General features: G+C 41.6%; 1 protein-coding gene across 2 annotated transcripts in view; it reads right to left on the reverse strand.

Annotated features, from left to right (window-relative positions):
- UVRAG (UV radiation resistance associated) overlaps positions 1-17,313 on the reverse strand; it is a 117,251-nt gene that overhangs the window by 85,645 nt on the left and 14,293 nt on the right. For both annotated transcript variants that reach the window (XM_074147284.1, XM_074147293.1), the window contains exons 2-5: positions 9,784-9,901; positions 7,846-7,880; positions 5,130-5,291; positions 3,297-3,371 (exon numbers count right to left, since the gene is read on the reverse strand). In XM_074147284.1, coding sequence (XP_074003385.1) covers positions 3,297-3,371; positions 5,130-5,291; positions 7,846-7,880; positions 9,784-9,901 — 390 coding nt within the window. The remainder of the gene's footprint in view (positions 1-3,296; positions 3,372-5,129; positions 5,292-7,845; positions 7,881-9,783; positions 9,902-17,313) is intronic.

The following is a 17,313-nucleotide window of genomic DNA, read 5'->3' on the forward strand; positions in this document are numbered from 1 at the left end:
CTGCTAGAGTTTTCCACTTTGCTCCTTTAGATGACAGGAGATTCCTAGAAAGCAAGTGTTTTCAGCACAAACCTGCATTTTGAAGGTTACCTTATATATAAGTGGGCTTGAAGGTTCTAAAACAGCAGCTAAAGAGCATTACCTAGTGAGGCTACAAGCTGCCAGTGCTTCGATTTTAAATTAATTTGCATATTCCTATTTGAGAATGTTACTCTTGCTGGTTTTGTTTGCCAAGGAGATAGCCATTTAATCAAAAAAAAATCTACAGTTTTAATCAATAAAAGTCACAGTTGTGACAGTGCCTAATGTCCCTGTCCTACTTGCAGTTTATTCTGCTACTCTCTTATCACAGGTAAGTTCACACGACAGATGATAGGAATTTGCATTTAGCTCCAGATGGACCAAGCAATGCTCAGAAGTACATCTGCAGTCCGTTTTCAAACTCCAAATTCAGGAAATATCGTCAGAATTGTTTCGTCAGCTTCTAAAAATTTTCTTATTTTGGCTCATAAGTGGTCTTAATTAACGACAAAGACATTTAATACACTAATAAAATACACTTTATTGTAAGACTGCATAAATCTACTCTGGCAATTTAATTCACAAGCAAAAGAATTACTGAAGTAACAAGGGGTTTTTTTGAGCAATGAGGGGAAAAAAATAAAATAAAATAATAAATAAAAGAGTACCATACCTTAACTTCGGTCATACTGAGATGGGCAAAAATAAAGGACACTTCCAACATAGACTGAAGTGTCTTCGTGCACAAGGTTTTCATTAGACTTGCAGAATGGTATTTGTACACATCTGCTTTCATAATCAGGTTTCACATGTGGCAGCATAAAGAAACTCAAACTGCTATTTCATCCACGTATTATCTCAAAAATTGAGATTTACAACTAAGATGTCTTCAAGTATTATGAAGACCTGTCACCACCACATATTAAAAAAGCACCTCAAAAGATTAGAAAATACCCATACAAGCAAGCAGGAAAGGTACTGTATTGCGGTTTCCCGACACCAAAAATTCCTTCCTACAGAAGATTTCGGGTGGCACTTCATAAATAATATTTAGTATAACCAAAGTGGGGCTGTATAATATTCAGAATATCCAGAATTGACAGGAAAATTATAAAGCAAGACCAACGAAGAGCAGAAATATCCTTTCAGCACAGAGCTGCTGAAGGTTACAGGAAGAGTTGACTTGTGCCAACTAGTTTGGCTGGAATGGCAGATAAATCACTTAAATACAGGAGGTATGTACTATATAAGAAGAGATTTAGGTGAAGGAACTGACAAAAAAAAAAAGCAATTGGAAGCCACAAAGCAGGGTGACAAAATAAATCTCCAGCTCTTGCAGCCAGAAAGAGCTGAATAAATTATAGGAAAGGACAAAGGAGGAGATTATTTGTGCCCTACATCGGCTACGACTGTATTTGCAACTTAGCTACAGAGCGTGTACAAGAACCAAAACGAGATATACTTTTAAACCTTATGAGCTCGGAAGCAAGTCCTGACAGCAAAGGATCAGGGAAGAGGACAGTGAATTGGCACTGAATTCATGCCCAGATTATTAATACTGAAATCCTGTAAAACTAGAATTGCATCCTCCTTTAGGAAAACTGAGTTAACAGCACCAGGAAGAAGAGTCCAAGCTGTGTCCCAAACCATCTACAGGAAATCAGAAGGAAAATCATCAAAATACCATAGTCTGGAGGCTTGCACACAGCCAGAGAGTTCTGCACACGTGGCCACCTTGTCCCTTGCTCCACTCTCCCCGCATACGAATGGCTACCCAGGCTGTTGACTTTGAAACCATTGTTTCCATTCACATCCCCACAAGACTGGACTTGCTGGTTGTGGCTAATGAAGAAATTCCCTGTCAAGGAGTCATTTTCTCTCCAGCCAAGAACTCCATATAAAACCTATCCTGACCGTGGGCAATGCCAAGCACAAATGCAGGCTGAGTGGAGAATGGGTGGAGAGCAGCCCTGAGAAGGACTTGGGGATGTTGGTGAATGAGAAGCTCAACATGAGCCAGCAACATGTGCTCAAAGCCCAGAAAGCCACCCGCATCCTGGGCTGCATCCCCAGCAGCGTGGCCAGCAGGGCAAGGGGGGGGATTCTGCCCCTCTGCTCCGCTCTGGGGAGACACCCCCCAAGTGCTGCCTCCAGCTCTGGGGCCTCAGCACAGGAGAGACATGGACCTGTTGGAGCAGGGCCAGAGGAGGCCACGGAGATGCTGGGAAGGCTGGAGCCCCTCTGCTGGGAGGACAGACAGAGAGCTGGGGGGGTTCAGCCTGGAGAAGAGAAGGCTCCGGGGAGACCTTACAGCCCCTTCCAGTCCCTAAAGGGGGGGCTCCAGGAAAGCTGGGGAGGGACTCTTGTCAGGGAGGGGAGGACAAGGGATAATGGCTTTAACCTGAAAGAGGTAAGATTGAGATGAGATCTGGGGAAGAAATTCTTTGCTGTGAGGGTGGTGAGAGCCTGGCCCAGGTTGCCCAGAGAAGCTGTGGCTGCCCCATCCCTGGAGGGGTTCAAGACCAGGTTGGACTGGGCTTTGAGCAACCTGGTCTGGTGGGAGGTGTCCCTGCCCAGGGCAGGGGGTTGGAACTAGATGATCTTTAAGGTATCTTCCAACCCAAACCATTTTATGATTCAATGATTCTGTACCACAGTACTGCCACCAGCAATTTGGGATTAAATAAAACCCCACCTGTCAGCTGTGCTATTTACAATAGTTTAAACTTTTTCATCATTGATGTAGTAATCAGCACTGCCATATAATTAATTTGGCTGCAATCACAATATTAGCTAAACAAGGACAAACACTACTGCGGAGCCTTTGGAAAAAAAACATGGGGCGAAACAGTTGCAACAGAGAGCAAATAAATAGCTTCCCATTTAGAAGCTACAAACGCTGGTTTAAGAGTGAGAACCAAAACTTAATGTCATTTCGTATTTGCACAAGAGTCTTAACAGCTGCACCATTTTTAAAATATTCTATGTTTAAATGAAGTGTCTGTCTTAAAGAATAAAGTCAAGGCTTATTTTCAGTAACCAGGCTTTTTTTTAGGACTTATAATGCTACGCCTTAAGTCTTCCCAGAACAGCTCAGATGTCCATGCAACAGAAGTGAGATAACAGTTCTTATTTGTCATGTCAAAAAAGTATTCCTTCCCAAAACTAAGCATTTTCCCACTCTGAGCATCCAAGTGTGAAAATTAAAGTTTAGAAGTTGAATTTCAGCTTGTCGCCCGTGCTAACAAGCCAGAACAAATAGGAGTTACCCTCACCTTCTGTTCAAATGAAGCTCCGTAATAACCATCATTGAGACCAAAAATAATCTCGTTTGGGTTTCTTGCGTGTATCTGTAAGAAGAGAAGAAAACAAATTATTTTACCGTCACCTTACTATGACTTTACACTGCAAACGAGCTCTCTCTGATAGCCAAATACAGTTTGTCAGCCCCTGTAATTCTAGGCACACGTGAAACCTAAGACAAAATTGAATTTAACCATAGAAAATGCATTTGCTTCACAGGTTTAATAACAGTCACTGTGCATGTTCGGCATTTCTACCTTGAAATTAGAAACACTGGCCAGAGCATCTTTCCTATTGTTGCATTTCCAGCTGACAAAACTAAGAGACCAGGAAACTAATCAAGGAGATAAGTCTGAAGAGTAATTAGCTTTCACATGATTATTACCTAAAATGATACTGAATTAAGCTTTTGTAGTCATAGTAGACACAGAATTAGCGTTCAGTATTGTGGCTAATATCCTGCTATTAATGTAAAGAACGTTATTTCAAATAAAAACATGCCCTAGGGAATATTCTTTAGGGAGCCATTTCTTCTGTCCAGTAAAAAATGGGGAAAAAAAGCTACATTGTGAAGGGAACTGGGTCTGGCAGTGGCGGAGTTAATTTTCTTCGTAGCAGTCCATATGGAGTGGTGTTTTAGATCTGTGACTAAAACAGTGTTGGTATCACATCAGTGTTTTAGCTATTGCTGAGCGGCACTTGCACAGCATCAAGGTCCCCTCTGCTTCTCACTCTGCCCCCGCAGCGAGCGGGGCTGGGGGTGGGCAGAAGCTTGAGAGGGGACAGAGCTGTGACAGCTGATCCGAAGTGACCGAAGGGATATTCCATCCCGTATCACATCTCGCTAAGCAGTGAAAAACAGGGGTAGCTGTTGCTTGGGGACTAGCTGGGCATCAGTCTGCAGGTGGGAGGTGGTGACTGACTACCTCTGCATCACTTGTGTGTTGTTCTTCCCTCCCTCTCCCTTTTTTAATTTTTTTTTTCCCTTTAAGTTATTAAACTGTCTTTATATCAAATCACAATTTTTTCCTCATTTTTGCTCCTCTGACTGTCTCCCAGTCCCCCATTGCAGGGAGTGCTGGCCAGGATCAATGCACCATGTAAAGCTAGAGCAGTCATTCCCTATAAAGCTTTCTTCCCAGGCTTTGAAACATCCCAATTTAAAAATATATCATTTAGATTTGAAATGAGATATAAACTATGATCTATTCTAAATAGAACCTACCAACTAATCAATCTAAGTGTCCATTGGAACTAGGACAATCTATTTGATTCAAAAGGCACCATGGTTTTGGTGGGTTTATTATTTGTGTGATATGGGTTTAATTTTGAGCCACTTTCACTATAAGCTCCACAACACAGAAAACACCTCACTTCTCACCTCTTTCAAAAGGCCAGAGACCAGAATTAAAACAAACCTTAAACAGTAAGCTCCTTGGACTGAAGATCTTTGATGGGATGTCATGACTATGAGAATGGATTAAGTCTGTAATATACACAAACATTATGATCTATGTTCATTTAACTACATGTACAATCATAATGTTATTTCCTTGAATCGAGACATTGCAATTTAAAGCACTGAGTGTATCATTTAAGAGCCTCAGTAAACAATGGTAGCTTAAAACATTGATCCAGTCAAGATTTAAAGCTCTGAAGTAAGCTAACATGAACCTCTGAAATTGAACTTTAAAATACACCCTTCAAATGCAATTCATTTCCTTTCTTAGCATTCTATATATTTTTTCATCCAGATGTTTTGTTTCCTTATGGAAAAAGTTAAGGGAAAACTGTTTTCACGTTACCTGCTGGCCCAAGTACTTTAACCCATCTAGATTGACCTTCCATTCGATCAAAAGCTGAAAGTGCTCTTTCTTCCCACCCCAGATCCTCACGACAAAACAGGAGACAGAGGTATCGAGACGATCGGGCATTATTCCGAAGTCCAGACTCCTCCATGTGGGATTCTGTAGGTATTCAAAGAGGGATAAAAACAACCCAAACAAGCTGAAAGTAGTGCTAAAATTGACAATTCAGAAAGCAGCAAAGTTCATGTCAAAGATTTAAAAAAAAAACCTTAAGAATCATGAACACCAGCCATTTCAAAGTTTACAAGGAGGTGAAGCCAACAGGCTCTACTGCTTCCTTATTCTGTTTTCTAGAGAGAATTCCTGGGTGAAAAGCCACGTGCTGTAAAGTACTTCAGAAACTCAGAGTGGGCTCTGCTTCCTTCCATTACGAGATGTTGAAAAATTTACTTCAGAATTAACTAATTCAGCTTAGCCAAATCAGGAACTTTAAAAATGGAAGTAACATTCCTTTCCGAGTTATAATTCAGCTTCTGAAAACAAGGGCACAGCTTACATTGCAAAAGTTAAAATTTAAAAAGCTGATCTATTGCCCAATAATTAAGTTTGCATAATTTATTGACAGGTTTGTTCACATTCTTCTCCTCCTTGACTGATGCTGATGGCAATCCTCAAACCTTGTCACCAAGAGCTCTTCTTCACTCCAAGAGATGAGACATCCATCTCAAGCTTTACAGAAGCAGCACAAATTAAACTAAACTGCAAACATCTATTCCACTAGAATTCAGATTTGCAAACACGAGATGTTCCAAGAACTTGGACTCATCTTTGACAAATTTCAATTAAAGATTTATGGGAACTGTTGTAATTGGCCCGAACTGCAACCAAACCAAGTCAATCCAACACCTACTAGTGCCGAGAGCCAGATATCAACTTTAGGACTTCCACAGGCCGTAAATCAGTGGGTGTCCAAATGCAGAAATGAGAAAGTGCTTTTTATATATATCTATCTCCCTCCTCGCCCACAAACAGCAACGGTAGCTCCTCCAAAACAACAGCAGAAGGTAGGAACCTCCCATCATCCCAGCAGACACTGGTCCAGGTTGCCCAGAGAAGCTGTGGCTGCCCCATCCCTAGAGGTGTTCAAGGCCAGGCTGGATGGGGCTTTGAGCAACCTGGTCTGGTGGGAGGTGTCATTGCCCATGGCAGGGGGCTGGGACTGGATGGTCTTTAAGGTCCTTTCCAACTCAAACCATTCTATGACTCCATCCCATGAAAGAGCAAGCCTTTCCTTCTAGTGCTTAAGCAGCCTGGAACAGGCCAAGCATCTCTGAACTATAAGGCAATTAGTAATACTAAGGCAATTTAGAATAAGATGCCTCTAAGAAGAAGGGAGGAGCAGAGTTACCCAGTAAATATTACAGAAGAATGCATTAATCAAGTTTTCCTTAGAAGAAGGGATATTTGGTAGCTATTCAGCCACAAGAATACCAGGTCATTAAAATACCCATAGATTATGTAAGGAATTTGCTCAAGACATCCTTTATTTAGATTTTTATCATTCCATCTCTCATTTCCTTTGTTTAGATTCCCTTTTTGTTATTCATTTTCCTGATTTAGAATAGGCAGAATTCAACATCCTGCAGTCTCAAGAAACTTGTCTCTTGGACAAGTTAACAGTCCTGTGGATGTAGAGAGCTCTTCCTCCATTAAGGAGGTTTTCAAAGCATTTACAGCCCAGCGTGCTATAAATATTACCTTTTCTGTTACCTCTTCTACGTTGTTAACTCAGACATTAAAAAGTCTGTTCAGCAGGTTTTCAAACTCCCTTACCCAACACTTGCAACATCCTGCTCCCACAAAGAGACCTACCCCTTCTCAGGTGTAATAAACTGTTCAGTTCTGGTCCCTTTGCTGACCTGAGCTGGAAAAATTAGTAACTGAGACGTTTTCAAACTTGAGTTTCTTAAAGCTATTAATTCTTCAAAGAATATACATGTTTATATATGAAGGTAGATGTTCCTTAGTGTTCACCCATACAACAAAAAGATGTTGAAAGGAAATCAGCGGTATATTTTGCAACACTTTTTGACTCTCCCTTTATTTGGGGTGTTGCAAACAGGGCCTCTGCTTCTACTCCAAGGTGGTTAAACCGCACAGCATGAGCTTCTAATGAATCTGTACACCCAGCAAAGTAATATCCAAGTGCTCCTCGAATAAGCAATTTGCAGACATTTAAATAAAAACAGCTGCTTCTGTTGCTAACACCAAAAAAATAAAGATATGAACTGTAAACAAACCTAAGTTACGATTCGTACAATTCTCAGACACTGAAATAAGTTAAACCAGTAGAAATCCAGCTCACCTTGCCTGTTTGGTGTTCTCAATATTTAAAATAGATATATATTGTAAAGCTTAACCTGAGCACTGAAGAGTCTTCACATGAAAATGCCCTACCCTTGGGTCACTTTGTGCTATCTGCAGGAGTACAGACAGAGCATTACTCCCCAGCTGTTAAAAATAAAATGCATTTCTACAATTCAGTAACTCCCTATTCCAACCTTGTGAAAAGAACCTAAAAAGGAGAAAAATGTGCAGAAACTAGGGGTGGAAATACACATTTAACAGTTACGGTATTCAGCAAAGAAATCAATATACTGCAATAAATACATAATTTTTAAAAGAAAGGTTTTTCCATATTAAAATAACTTACCAGAGAATTCTTGATCACCTCACTCTTATAAAATTCTAAAGAAAAACGAGTAAAAAAAAACACCTTTAGATTAGCTTAAACGCTGATAAAATTTTAGCATTTGAAACAGAAAAAGCTATAATAAGTAACACTCATGAAAGACAAATGCTAGTGGGCCTAGTTTATCAGTAACACATTCATGAGAAAGACTTTAAAATGCAGTCATGCTTTTGACCAAAAGTACTCATTCACACCTAATTATTAGAAGTCATTATTTAAATTTAGCATTCCATCTTTATACCCGAGATAATCCTCAAGATTTACCGAGGTTTTGGTTTCTGGGGAAAGAACATGCTTCGGTACTTTACAATATTTGGATGACATTTGCCAAGTGATGGTTTTGTCCTATGACATCTCCCTGGAGGAGCGCAGCGGGGATGGACTAATTGCTCCACTTTCCTGAAGAGCAAGGGTGACCTGTTCCAGATGCTTAGAAAGTGAACAGCCAAATTACCCCACTGAGGTGCCAAGAACCCTGTATTTAAATGGAAATAAGCAACTGCTGACACATGGACCTTGGCTTTCCCAGCCAAAATAAGAGCTTAAAGTCCTTAGGTAGACAGCTCTGGAGGTTGGAACGCAGATTTTGTACAACAGCCCTCAGTCCACTGGAGTCCAAGGACAAAGCTTTGATGGAGCACTGTGTCCAGTTCTGGGCTCACCAGTTCAAGAAGGACAGGGAACTGCTGGAGAGGGTACAGCAGAGGGCTACAAAGATGATTAGGGGCCTGGAGCATCTCTCTGATTTAGTCTGGAGAAGAGAAGGCTGAGGGGGGACCTCATCAATGCTTATAAAATATCTAAAGGGCAATTGGCAAGAGGATGGGGCCAGTCTTTTTTCAGTGGTGCCCAGTGACTGGACAAGAGGTAATGGGCACAAACTTGAACATAAGAAGTTCCATCTCAACATGAGCAGGAACTTCTTTCCTGTGAGGGTGGTAGAGCCCTGGAAGAGGCTGCCCAGAGAGGTGGTGGAGTCTCCTTCTCTGGAGACATTCAAAACCCGCCTGGACACCTTCCTGTGCAACCTGCTCTGGGTGACCCTGTTTTGGCAGGGGATTGGACGAGATGATCTCCAGAGGTCCCTTCCAACCATGACCATTCCGTGATTCTCTGAGTGCAGAACAGGCCTGTACACCAAACACTGCAGAAACAGTGATCCATTACAGGTTCAACCAACCACCACAAGAAAGCCCAGGGAGCAAGCTCAACTTTGGTATTCTTATCTTTCTAAAACGGCAACCTCAAAAAAAAGCAAGGTTCAACTACACCAGCTGAAAATAAAAATTAGGAGAAAAAAAAACAAAATTCATCTGCAAAGCTCCAACTGTTGATCATATCACAAGAAGAATTAAAATACATTTTTTAATAACGTGTCTCCACCATGAAGAACTATACGTTGTAGTGGAAAGCAAAGCATTAGAGAAAAATGAGACCTAACACTCAAACACAGTTATCAAAAGCAGAACAGATGCCTGGATGCTTCTTGTCATTGGCTGACAATTCTATTTTTGGAAAAATTTTTAATAATAAGTGCTGGTTTATGTTCCATAAAATAACCGGTACGCACAGAGTGGAACCCTCTGCCCCACACAAAGCAACCAAGGCCTCAAAAGTTTTTCTGTGCTCTTGGAAGCTCTCAAGTTTCTTAAGTTATCAGTGGGGGGACAAAAAGAGACCGATTTAAGAGATTCTACTAGATCTGTCATCTGTTTTGCTTCTGTGTCTGCTAACACTGAAAGGTTTTATGAAGTTCAGGAAAATAAAGTGCTCTTTTCCACTGTTAGGATACAGGATGCAAATAATGGCAGCAAGTTGTCAAGGCAAAAAAGAAGAGAATTCAGATCATAAAAATTCAATGATTAACTAGTAAAAAAGTTGATAGGGAGCATGGTTTACCTTTGTATATCTTGGTGTTATCACACAAGTGAAGAGTGAAGTATGTATCCAAGAGGCGATAACCATTCTTATTGATAATGTTACGTGCAGCGATGTTCCGAAGATGACGAAGCCGGCGCTAAAAAGAAGAACAGAAAAACTAAATAGTTAAAGAAGTTTCTTAGATTGAAATTGAACCCTTCTCTTTTTTTTTTTTTTTTGTATTAAAGCATTTTAATGATTTCCAAAGCACCGTTGTCAAAAAAATCCCACCAAACACTCAATTTTCTTTGGCAGAAAGCTCGTGTGAGCTACAAGCATTCAGCAAAGCTGACTGGACAAGCAACACTAGCACCTACGAGTTCTGATTAAGCAACACTGATCTACAAGACAAGCTATTCTTACTCATGTCCTATACATAATTTTTATTCCACATGTCTAAATCACCCCAACCATTCAAGCAGTTTCAAGCAAATATGTGACACTATTAGCATCAAACAGCAGCGGCATCACCCAGGTGTTCTACATCAACACGCTGGAAACACTTCCCAGCCAAAGCTATTTTCAACAAGCACCGGTGGACAAAGAGCTCCAAGATAAACCACCACCTAATCCAGAGCCAGAAGGAACTGGCTGAACAAAGCTTCCTGAATTCACAGTAAACCTGGAAACTGCTCTAACAACCTTAAATAAAATACATCAGACAGAACATATCTAGATTTGCAGGGAAAATTAAGACAAATTTGTGATGTCTGTCAGCTACCTTCTGCTTGGATAACCGAGTCCTTTCCTCTTGGATTGAATATACTGGAATATGTCACTAAAATCTTTAGTGTAAGTGATTTCATCCAACTCCAACACTACGTTAGTTTGCTACAATACTGTATCTTGAATGAAAATCATCAAATTGAACCAATTCCGCACACACCCCCCACCCGCCAAGTGCCAAATAGCTGTAATAGTTGTGGCTAAAATCCTCAGCTTCAAAGCATACTACACCCTTTGTCTTTGACAAATATTTAACATTACTAGCTTCTTGTTAAATTTAACTAGTTGACCAAGCCATTTTGTAGGACTGTCCAGTCACTCTTAAATCCCTGCTTAGCTGCGGTTCTTAAATTTTAACTTCGAAAACCATGAACTTAACACTCATCAAATTGCCACTTCGAATATATAAAGTTCTCACAGAATCCTTTAATATCACGTTCTCCCAATCAATCTCTCAACCCACCAGTGTCTCGCTCAACTACCACAGGGGTGTTGATAAATGGCTCTCTATCCTCTTTGGATGACCACAAATCACCACAAGCCTCAAACAACCAGCATCTCCTTTTACCACAGATTTCATTTTACAGTATACCTCTTTTTCCCCAAAAGCTTGTTAATTTGCAAGTCTGGATCCACCTTAAAAGAAACACTCTCACATTGACCAAAAGCGGAATTTAAAATGCTTTTGAAACCAAAAGAAAACTTTTTTGTTTGCAGCTTGTCCTAAAATCCTTTTAACAAGAGTTGAAAAGCCATCATCTGTTTTGGAATCACAGTATGACACTTTATATCACTTGATATTAGTTTTCCTTCCTGGAACTATATAAGAAGAATATTAAATTTCTGTTCATGTGACAGACTCAAAACCTCCAGTAAATTCATTTCAGCAAACTCTAAAAAAAGACTAAAAACAGAGTCTGAAATGGGATGCCCAGATACCTCTAGCATATACATGCAATACAAAATAATAAATAAATAGATAAACAACAACAACAACAAAAACCAAACACCAGTTCTCAGTTGCTTCATTGCAGAACTACATGATCTTATTTTGTTAGAAATTGGTATGAAGAATATCAACAGAAAGAATAAGCCTCACTTAAAAAAAAAAAAAATACATGGACCTTGTATATTACTTCAAATCTAACCTTAGAGTTAGCTAATCCCATTTTTATAAGCAAATTGAACATCTCTTAAGAAATGGCTTTGAACACGTTGCACTCCCTATAAAAATGATTCAAGGGTTTTATGGGCCATTTCTCTCCTTTAATTAACTTCAGTAGCAAACAAATCAATCACCTGCCACGCTCATTCCTCCCTTCATTTTTTATTTATTTATTTTCTTTAATCCCTTAAACCCAAGAAGAATAGCCCACATGGCATCTAAGAAAGAGGGCAACTTTCTCCAGGTCTTTTTGGGATTGCAAACTAACAGTGTGACTGGTTTAAGCAGCAAAGCCAAACAAATTTCTCATCTTTCACTACATGCAATGAGATTTGGAAAAAGCTGTCGAGTGTCATAACCTACACCTGCGCCTCTGGAGAAGAGTGGAGTCCTTATCGCCATGGTTTGTGACTTCTTTACACCCTTTAAAGGCTGAAATGTATCCTAAAGTCTCACTTCTCCCAAGCCAGTTAGAAGAGGAACATTAAATTGGGGCTGCGAGACCACAACACAGTTCAGGACTCAACACACAACAGGTAATGAATGTCTATTTAAATTTCCAACTTATTCACAGAATCACAGAATGATATGGGGTTGGAAGGGACCTCTGGGGATCATCTAGTCCAACCCCCTGCCAAAGCAGGTCCTCCTAGAGCAGGTTGCACAGGAACGTGTCGGTTTGGCAGGCGGGTTTGGAATATCTCCAGAGGAGGAGACTCCACCACCTCTCCGGGCAGCCTCTTCCAGGGCTCTGCCACCATCACAGGAAAGAAGTTCCTGCTCATGTTGAGATGGAACTTCTTATGTTCAAGTTTGTGCCCATTTCCTCTTGTCCTATCACTGGGCACCACTGAAAAAAGACTGGTCCCATCCTCTTGACACCCACCCTTGAAGTATTTATTGGTTGATGATCAGATCCCCCCTCAGCCTTCTCTTCTCCAGACTACAAAGACCCAAGTCCCTCAGCTTCTCCTCGTAACAGAGATGTTGTAGTCCCCTAATCGTCCTTGTTGCCCTCTGCTGTACCCTCTCCAGCAGTTCCCTGTCCTTCTTGAACTGGGGGGCCTAGAACTGGACACGGTACTCCAGATGTGGCCTGGAGTCATCATGCTCCTCCTCCCTCCTGCCCCATCCCTTGTCCATTTAGCCCAGCTGACAGGGAACAAGTTTCCAATTGCAGGGACAATTTTCTTGTTCACATTCTTTTGTATGAGCTCATGATGACAGAGGGACTTGGATCCTGAATATAAACCTTCCAGTTTGCCCACTACATTGTCGCTGATATTACATTGCATCATTCAGATGTCCTCAGAACTCTACAGAGGCAGCATTCAGAGCTAATTAACCTCTCCTGACTAAAGATAATTAGCTTTAGCCAGGAGACCATCAGCTATGAAGACATACCCAAAAGACAATTCAAATAGACTCTGAAATTCTTCACTAAGGCCTTGCAGCTGTTCTGTGACAAAAAAATAAGTATTATTTTGAAGGAATTTTCAAATCTCTATTAAGTGTTACCTCCTATGTGTTTCACATGATTTTTGCTCAAGATGTTACAAGACAAAGAATAAAAAAAACCCAATGTGTTGTAGTTCAGCGATCACTGGCATCACCCAACTGGCCCTCCTTATCTGTACTAATACTACTAATAAATAAGCACTTGTACAGGTGCTCAGTGAATCACACCTGGGAACCATCTGGATGAAAACTAACCACCACTCTCCTTTGCTGGGTTAGTTTCATCAGCTTGGTTCCTTAATATGGGTCACAATGTGGCTCTACAAGCAGCTGTGCTGATGGAAAGGGGACAGTGCAGCAATAAGCAGCCAAAGGCAGACAGGACAGCTTAAATGAAACCACCAGCTTAAAATTATGTGTGGAGCTACATACAGCCTGGCACTGGAGCCCCTCTGCTATGGGGACAGGCTGAGATAGTTAGGGGTGTTCAGCCTGGAGAAGAGAAGGCTCCGGGGAGAGCTTAGAGCCCCTTCCAGTCCCTAAAGGGGTTCCAGGAAAGCTGGGGAGGGACTCTTGATCGGGGAGGGGAGCCATAGGACAAAGATGAATGGCTTTAACCTGAAAGAGGGGAGATTTAGATGAGATCTCAGGAAGAAATTCTTTGCTGTGTGAGTGGTGAGACACTGGCCCAGGTTGCCCAGAGAAGCTGTGGCTGCCCCATCCCTGGAGGGGTTCAAGGTCAGGTTGGACGGGGCTTTGAGCAACCTGGTCTGGTGGGAGGTGTCCCTGCCCATGGCAGGAGGTTGGAACTGGCTGATCTTTAAGGTCCCTTCCCACCCAAAGCATTCTATGATTCTACAAGCAAAATGGAAAGTGTTTCACCAGGAGGTATCAGTGCATTTTCAATTGCAAAAGCAACTTCTTATGGAGAAGTGACCCATTACACTTTACACTGAATACAGGAGCTGCAAATAATCTTGAGTTCTTTCGTTTCCTTTTTCTTTTAGCTGAAGTGGGAAAGAGTAGTCGCTTCTCATTAGAGACAAGTTTTACCTATTTGCTCTTTTTATGAAAGTATCAAGAATCTTCACGACAAGGAAGGATCCCCCACAGACGAGATGCTCTGCAACCAGAACAGCCATTCCAAAAAGCCCAGTTTAAAAATCAAAATACAAATGCTAAAACAAAAAAAAAACCCAACATGATAAATGCTTTGGCAGCCTCACGAGTCACATAGCTCCAAACAAGCCAGCTGTGTTTGCAAATTGATAGTGCAGGATCTGCTTTCATTAAAAAAAAAAAAAATAAGCAAAATATGCAGATGAGTATAGATAATTCTCACCACCATCTCCTCAAACAGTTGACAGTCTATCAGCAACACAGCACTGAAGATCTCAGACACTACACCAGGCATCTTAACAAGCCTACTGGAAAAAATCAAAAGTTATTTCTTAGCAGAGCAGTGATTTAGGTAAGCTCTGACAAGCAGAATTTAAAACCTTAAAAAGGTTTTAAACTTTTCCAACAGCTCTGAATTTAGCTCACGCCACCTGGACTCAGGTGTATCTCTTAGCAGAGCAGTGGAGCAGGTTTAACAGCTCCTTCTAGGGGGTTTGTACACAAGTTATTTTGATTACCACAATTGTCCTAATCCTTTGCACTTCCCAAGTCAATGGAGCAGTGAAATTACATGCTAGGCCTTGTTATCATTTGATTTAATTGCCAGTTTAAAGTTGCAACTGAGTAAAAGCAACTCCTACAGGAAAGCAATTAGTGCTTCCTTCTACCTTGACAATCAATGACTACAATCCACAAGAGATCCACTAATTTTCCCTTAGAAGAACCCCCGAGTAGAGTAGCATCTTGTATTTTAAAAACACTGCTGGAGGTAAAGATGGCACAGGTTATAAGCACTCGGCTACCCCCAAGATATACAGAAAAGCTTTAGGTGAGACCAGACAAGCAGAGTCCACTGTCAGGTTTCACCCCTGACACGTGCAGAGCCACAAAACTGTCCCCCCTAAATTCAACAGCCACATCTTGACAGAGCTGCTCTGCAGCACAGCGAGACCATCCACGCTCAGTAACGACCAGCTTCTCTCTAAAGTCAGGGGTCTTTTTTCTTAAATGAAGAAAAGCACTCACTTTTCACCATTCCGAAGAACTACTATCAGTTGTTTAACATATCTAGTGTTCCCATTCAATGACTTTCTGGGAACGTCTCCAGATTTACCACAGGCCATAAACAAGTCAGGCTGCTACAGAATAAAGTATTTTGATTAACATCCTTGTTACTACTTTGCTTTTACATCAGATGATCCCACAACTCTTCAGTCTACTAAGTCTTCTGCGGTTTAAAGGACTGAAACAGCCTGGTCCCTTCATGCTTTAGTTCCCTCAACGCTTAAGATACCACAATCTTTCACTACCCCTGCCTAAAATACCACCTTCTGCATCTAGACACTCGTTCCCATCCCAGACAATGTTTTCTTGTGCATTTGGGCAGTCTCATGGCAAGGGTCAGAGAATTTATCCAAGCTACAACTGACAAAAAAAAGTAAGTTCATTGTAAGTCTAATTTCCTCCAACTGCCTCCAGCTCTGGGTCCTCAGGAGAGACATGGACCTGTTGGAGTGGGGCCAGAGGAGGCCATGGAGATGCTGGGAGGGCTGGAGCCCCTCTGCTGTGAGGACAGGCTGAGAGAGTTGGGGGGGTACAGCCTGGAGAAGAGAAGGCTCCGGGGAGAGCTTAGAGCCCCTTCCAGTCCCTCAAGGGGCTCCAGGAAGCTGGGGAGGGACTCCTGATCAGGGAGAGGAGCCATAGGAGGAGGGGGAAGGGTCTTACACTGAAAGAGGTGAGGCTGAGATGAGATCTGGGAAAGAAATTCTTTGCTGTGAGGGTGGTGAGACACTGAAACAGGTTGCCCCGAGAAGCTGTGGCTGCCCCATCCCTGGAGGGGTTCAAGGCCAGGTTGGAGGGGGCTTTGAGGAACCTGGTCTGGTGGGAGGTGTCCCTGTCCATGGCAGGGTGTTGGAACTGGATGATCTTTAAGGTCCCTTTTAACCCAAACCATTCTGTGATTCTGTAATTCAGCTCACTGCGCCCACCACAAAACCAGGGAAGAGCAGGCAGCAGAAGGCGACAGAGGGGTTTTTTTAACACTGCAATTTCTTCATGGCATAAACTTATCCAGGCACCCTCTGCTTCCCTCTGGACCTGAGAAACTGAAGTGACAAAGCTATTCATTCGGGATTTTTTTGTTGGGTTAAATCTAACAAGCTAGTACCATTAATAAAAATCACTGCAGAGGTGGGGGGTGGGGAGGAAGGGAAGAAAAGGGAATAAGTCAAAACAAGAGAGAAGTGCACCGCTGTTAACAGAAGGTCCAGACTGTTCGTGGAACCACAAGGAGAACAGCAACTACCTACAACAGCCTGAAGTATTCGTGGAATTTCATAATTATTTGTTCAAGGTCACATAATGGGGAGCAAAAACAAGCACAGAGAGTTCTGACTCCTCTTCCATCTTAACCACTTTATTATTCTCTTACAAGAATCAGATGACCCTGGGGAAAAAAAAAAAAAGATGATAATATAAGTATATCCAAACACGGCCAAACACCATTTTTCTATCTTCACTACTGATCTACCACACTTACTAGCTCAGGCTCCAAGTATGAATAGTGAAGCTCAGGTCATTAACATGGGCAATAGCTAAGCCTTATTCTTTATCACGTGGAGCCTATCGTTTTATTAGCAGCTGAGATGATCTAATGGCTCACTGCTGGGAAAAAAGGGGGGGGGTCTGTCTTCTTTCTGTCCCACATCTGCCTCCTCCTGTCCTCTCTCCCAGTTGCATGGACTGCCCTCTTTAGCACCGGCTCTTTCAGCAGAACTATTCCTGAATTCTTGCTCCCAGCAGAAACACTGGCACTTTGACACGTTAAATCAGTTTGCAAAGGTGTTAAAGGAGAATCTAAACTTAAGCAATACAGGCAGGTTAGTTTCTTCCAGCAACAGTCATCCATTCTGTTGGAATAGTCTAATTTTTAAAGAATTTAGTAAATTTGAATACATGTACCAGAATGAAGTTTAAATTCAATTGGCCTGGAAGAAATTTTTATAAATCTGTGGCTGGATTGGAAAAAAGCGTTTTTTTTT

This window comes from Numenius arquata, chromosome 1 (assembly GCF_964106895.1).
Source record: "Numenius arquata chromosome 1, bNumArq3.hap1.1, whole genome shotgun sequence".
Classification (NCBI taxonomy): Eukaryota; Metazoa; Chordata; class Aves; order Charadriiformes; family Scolopacidae; genus Numenius; species Numenius arquata.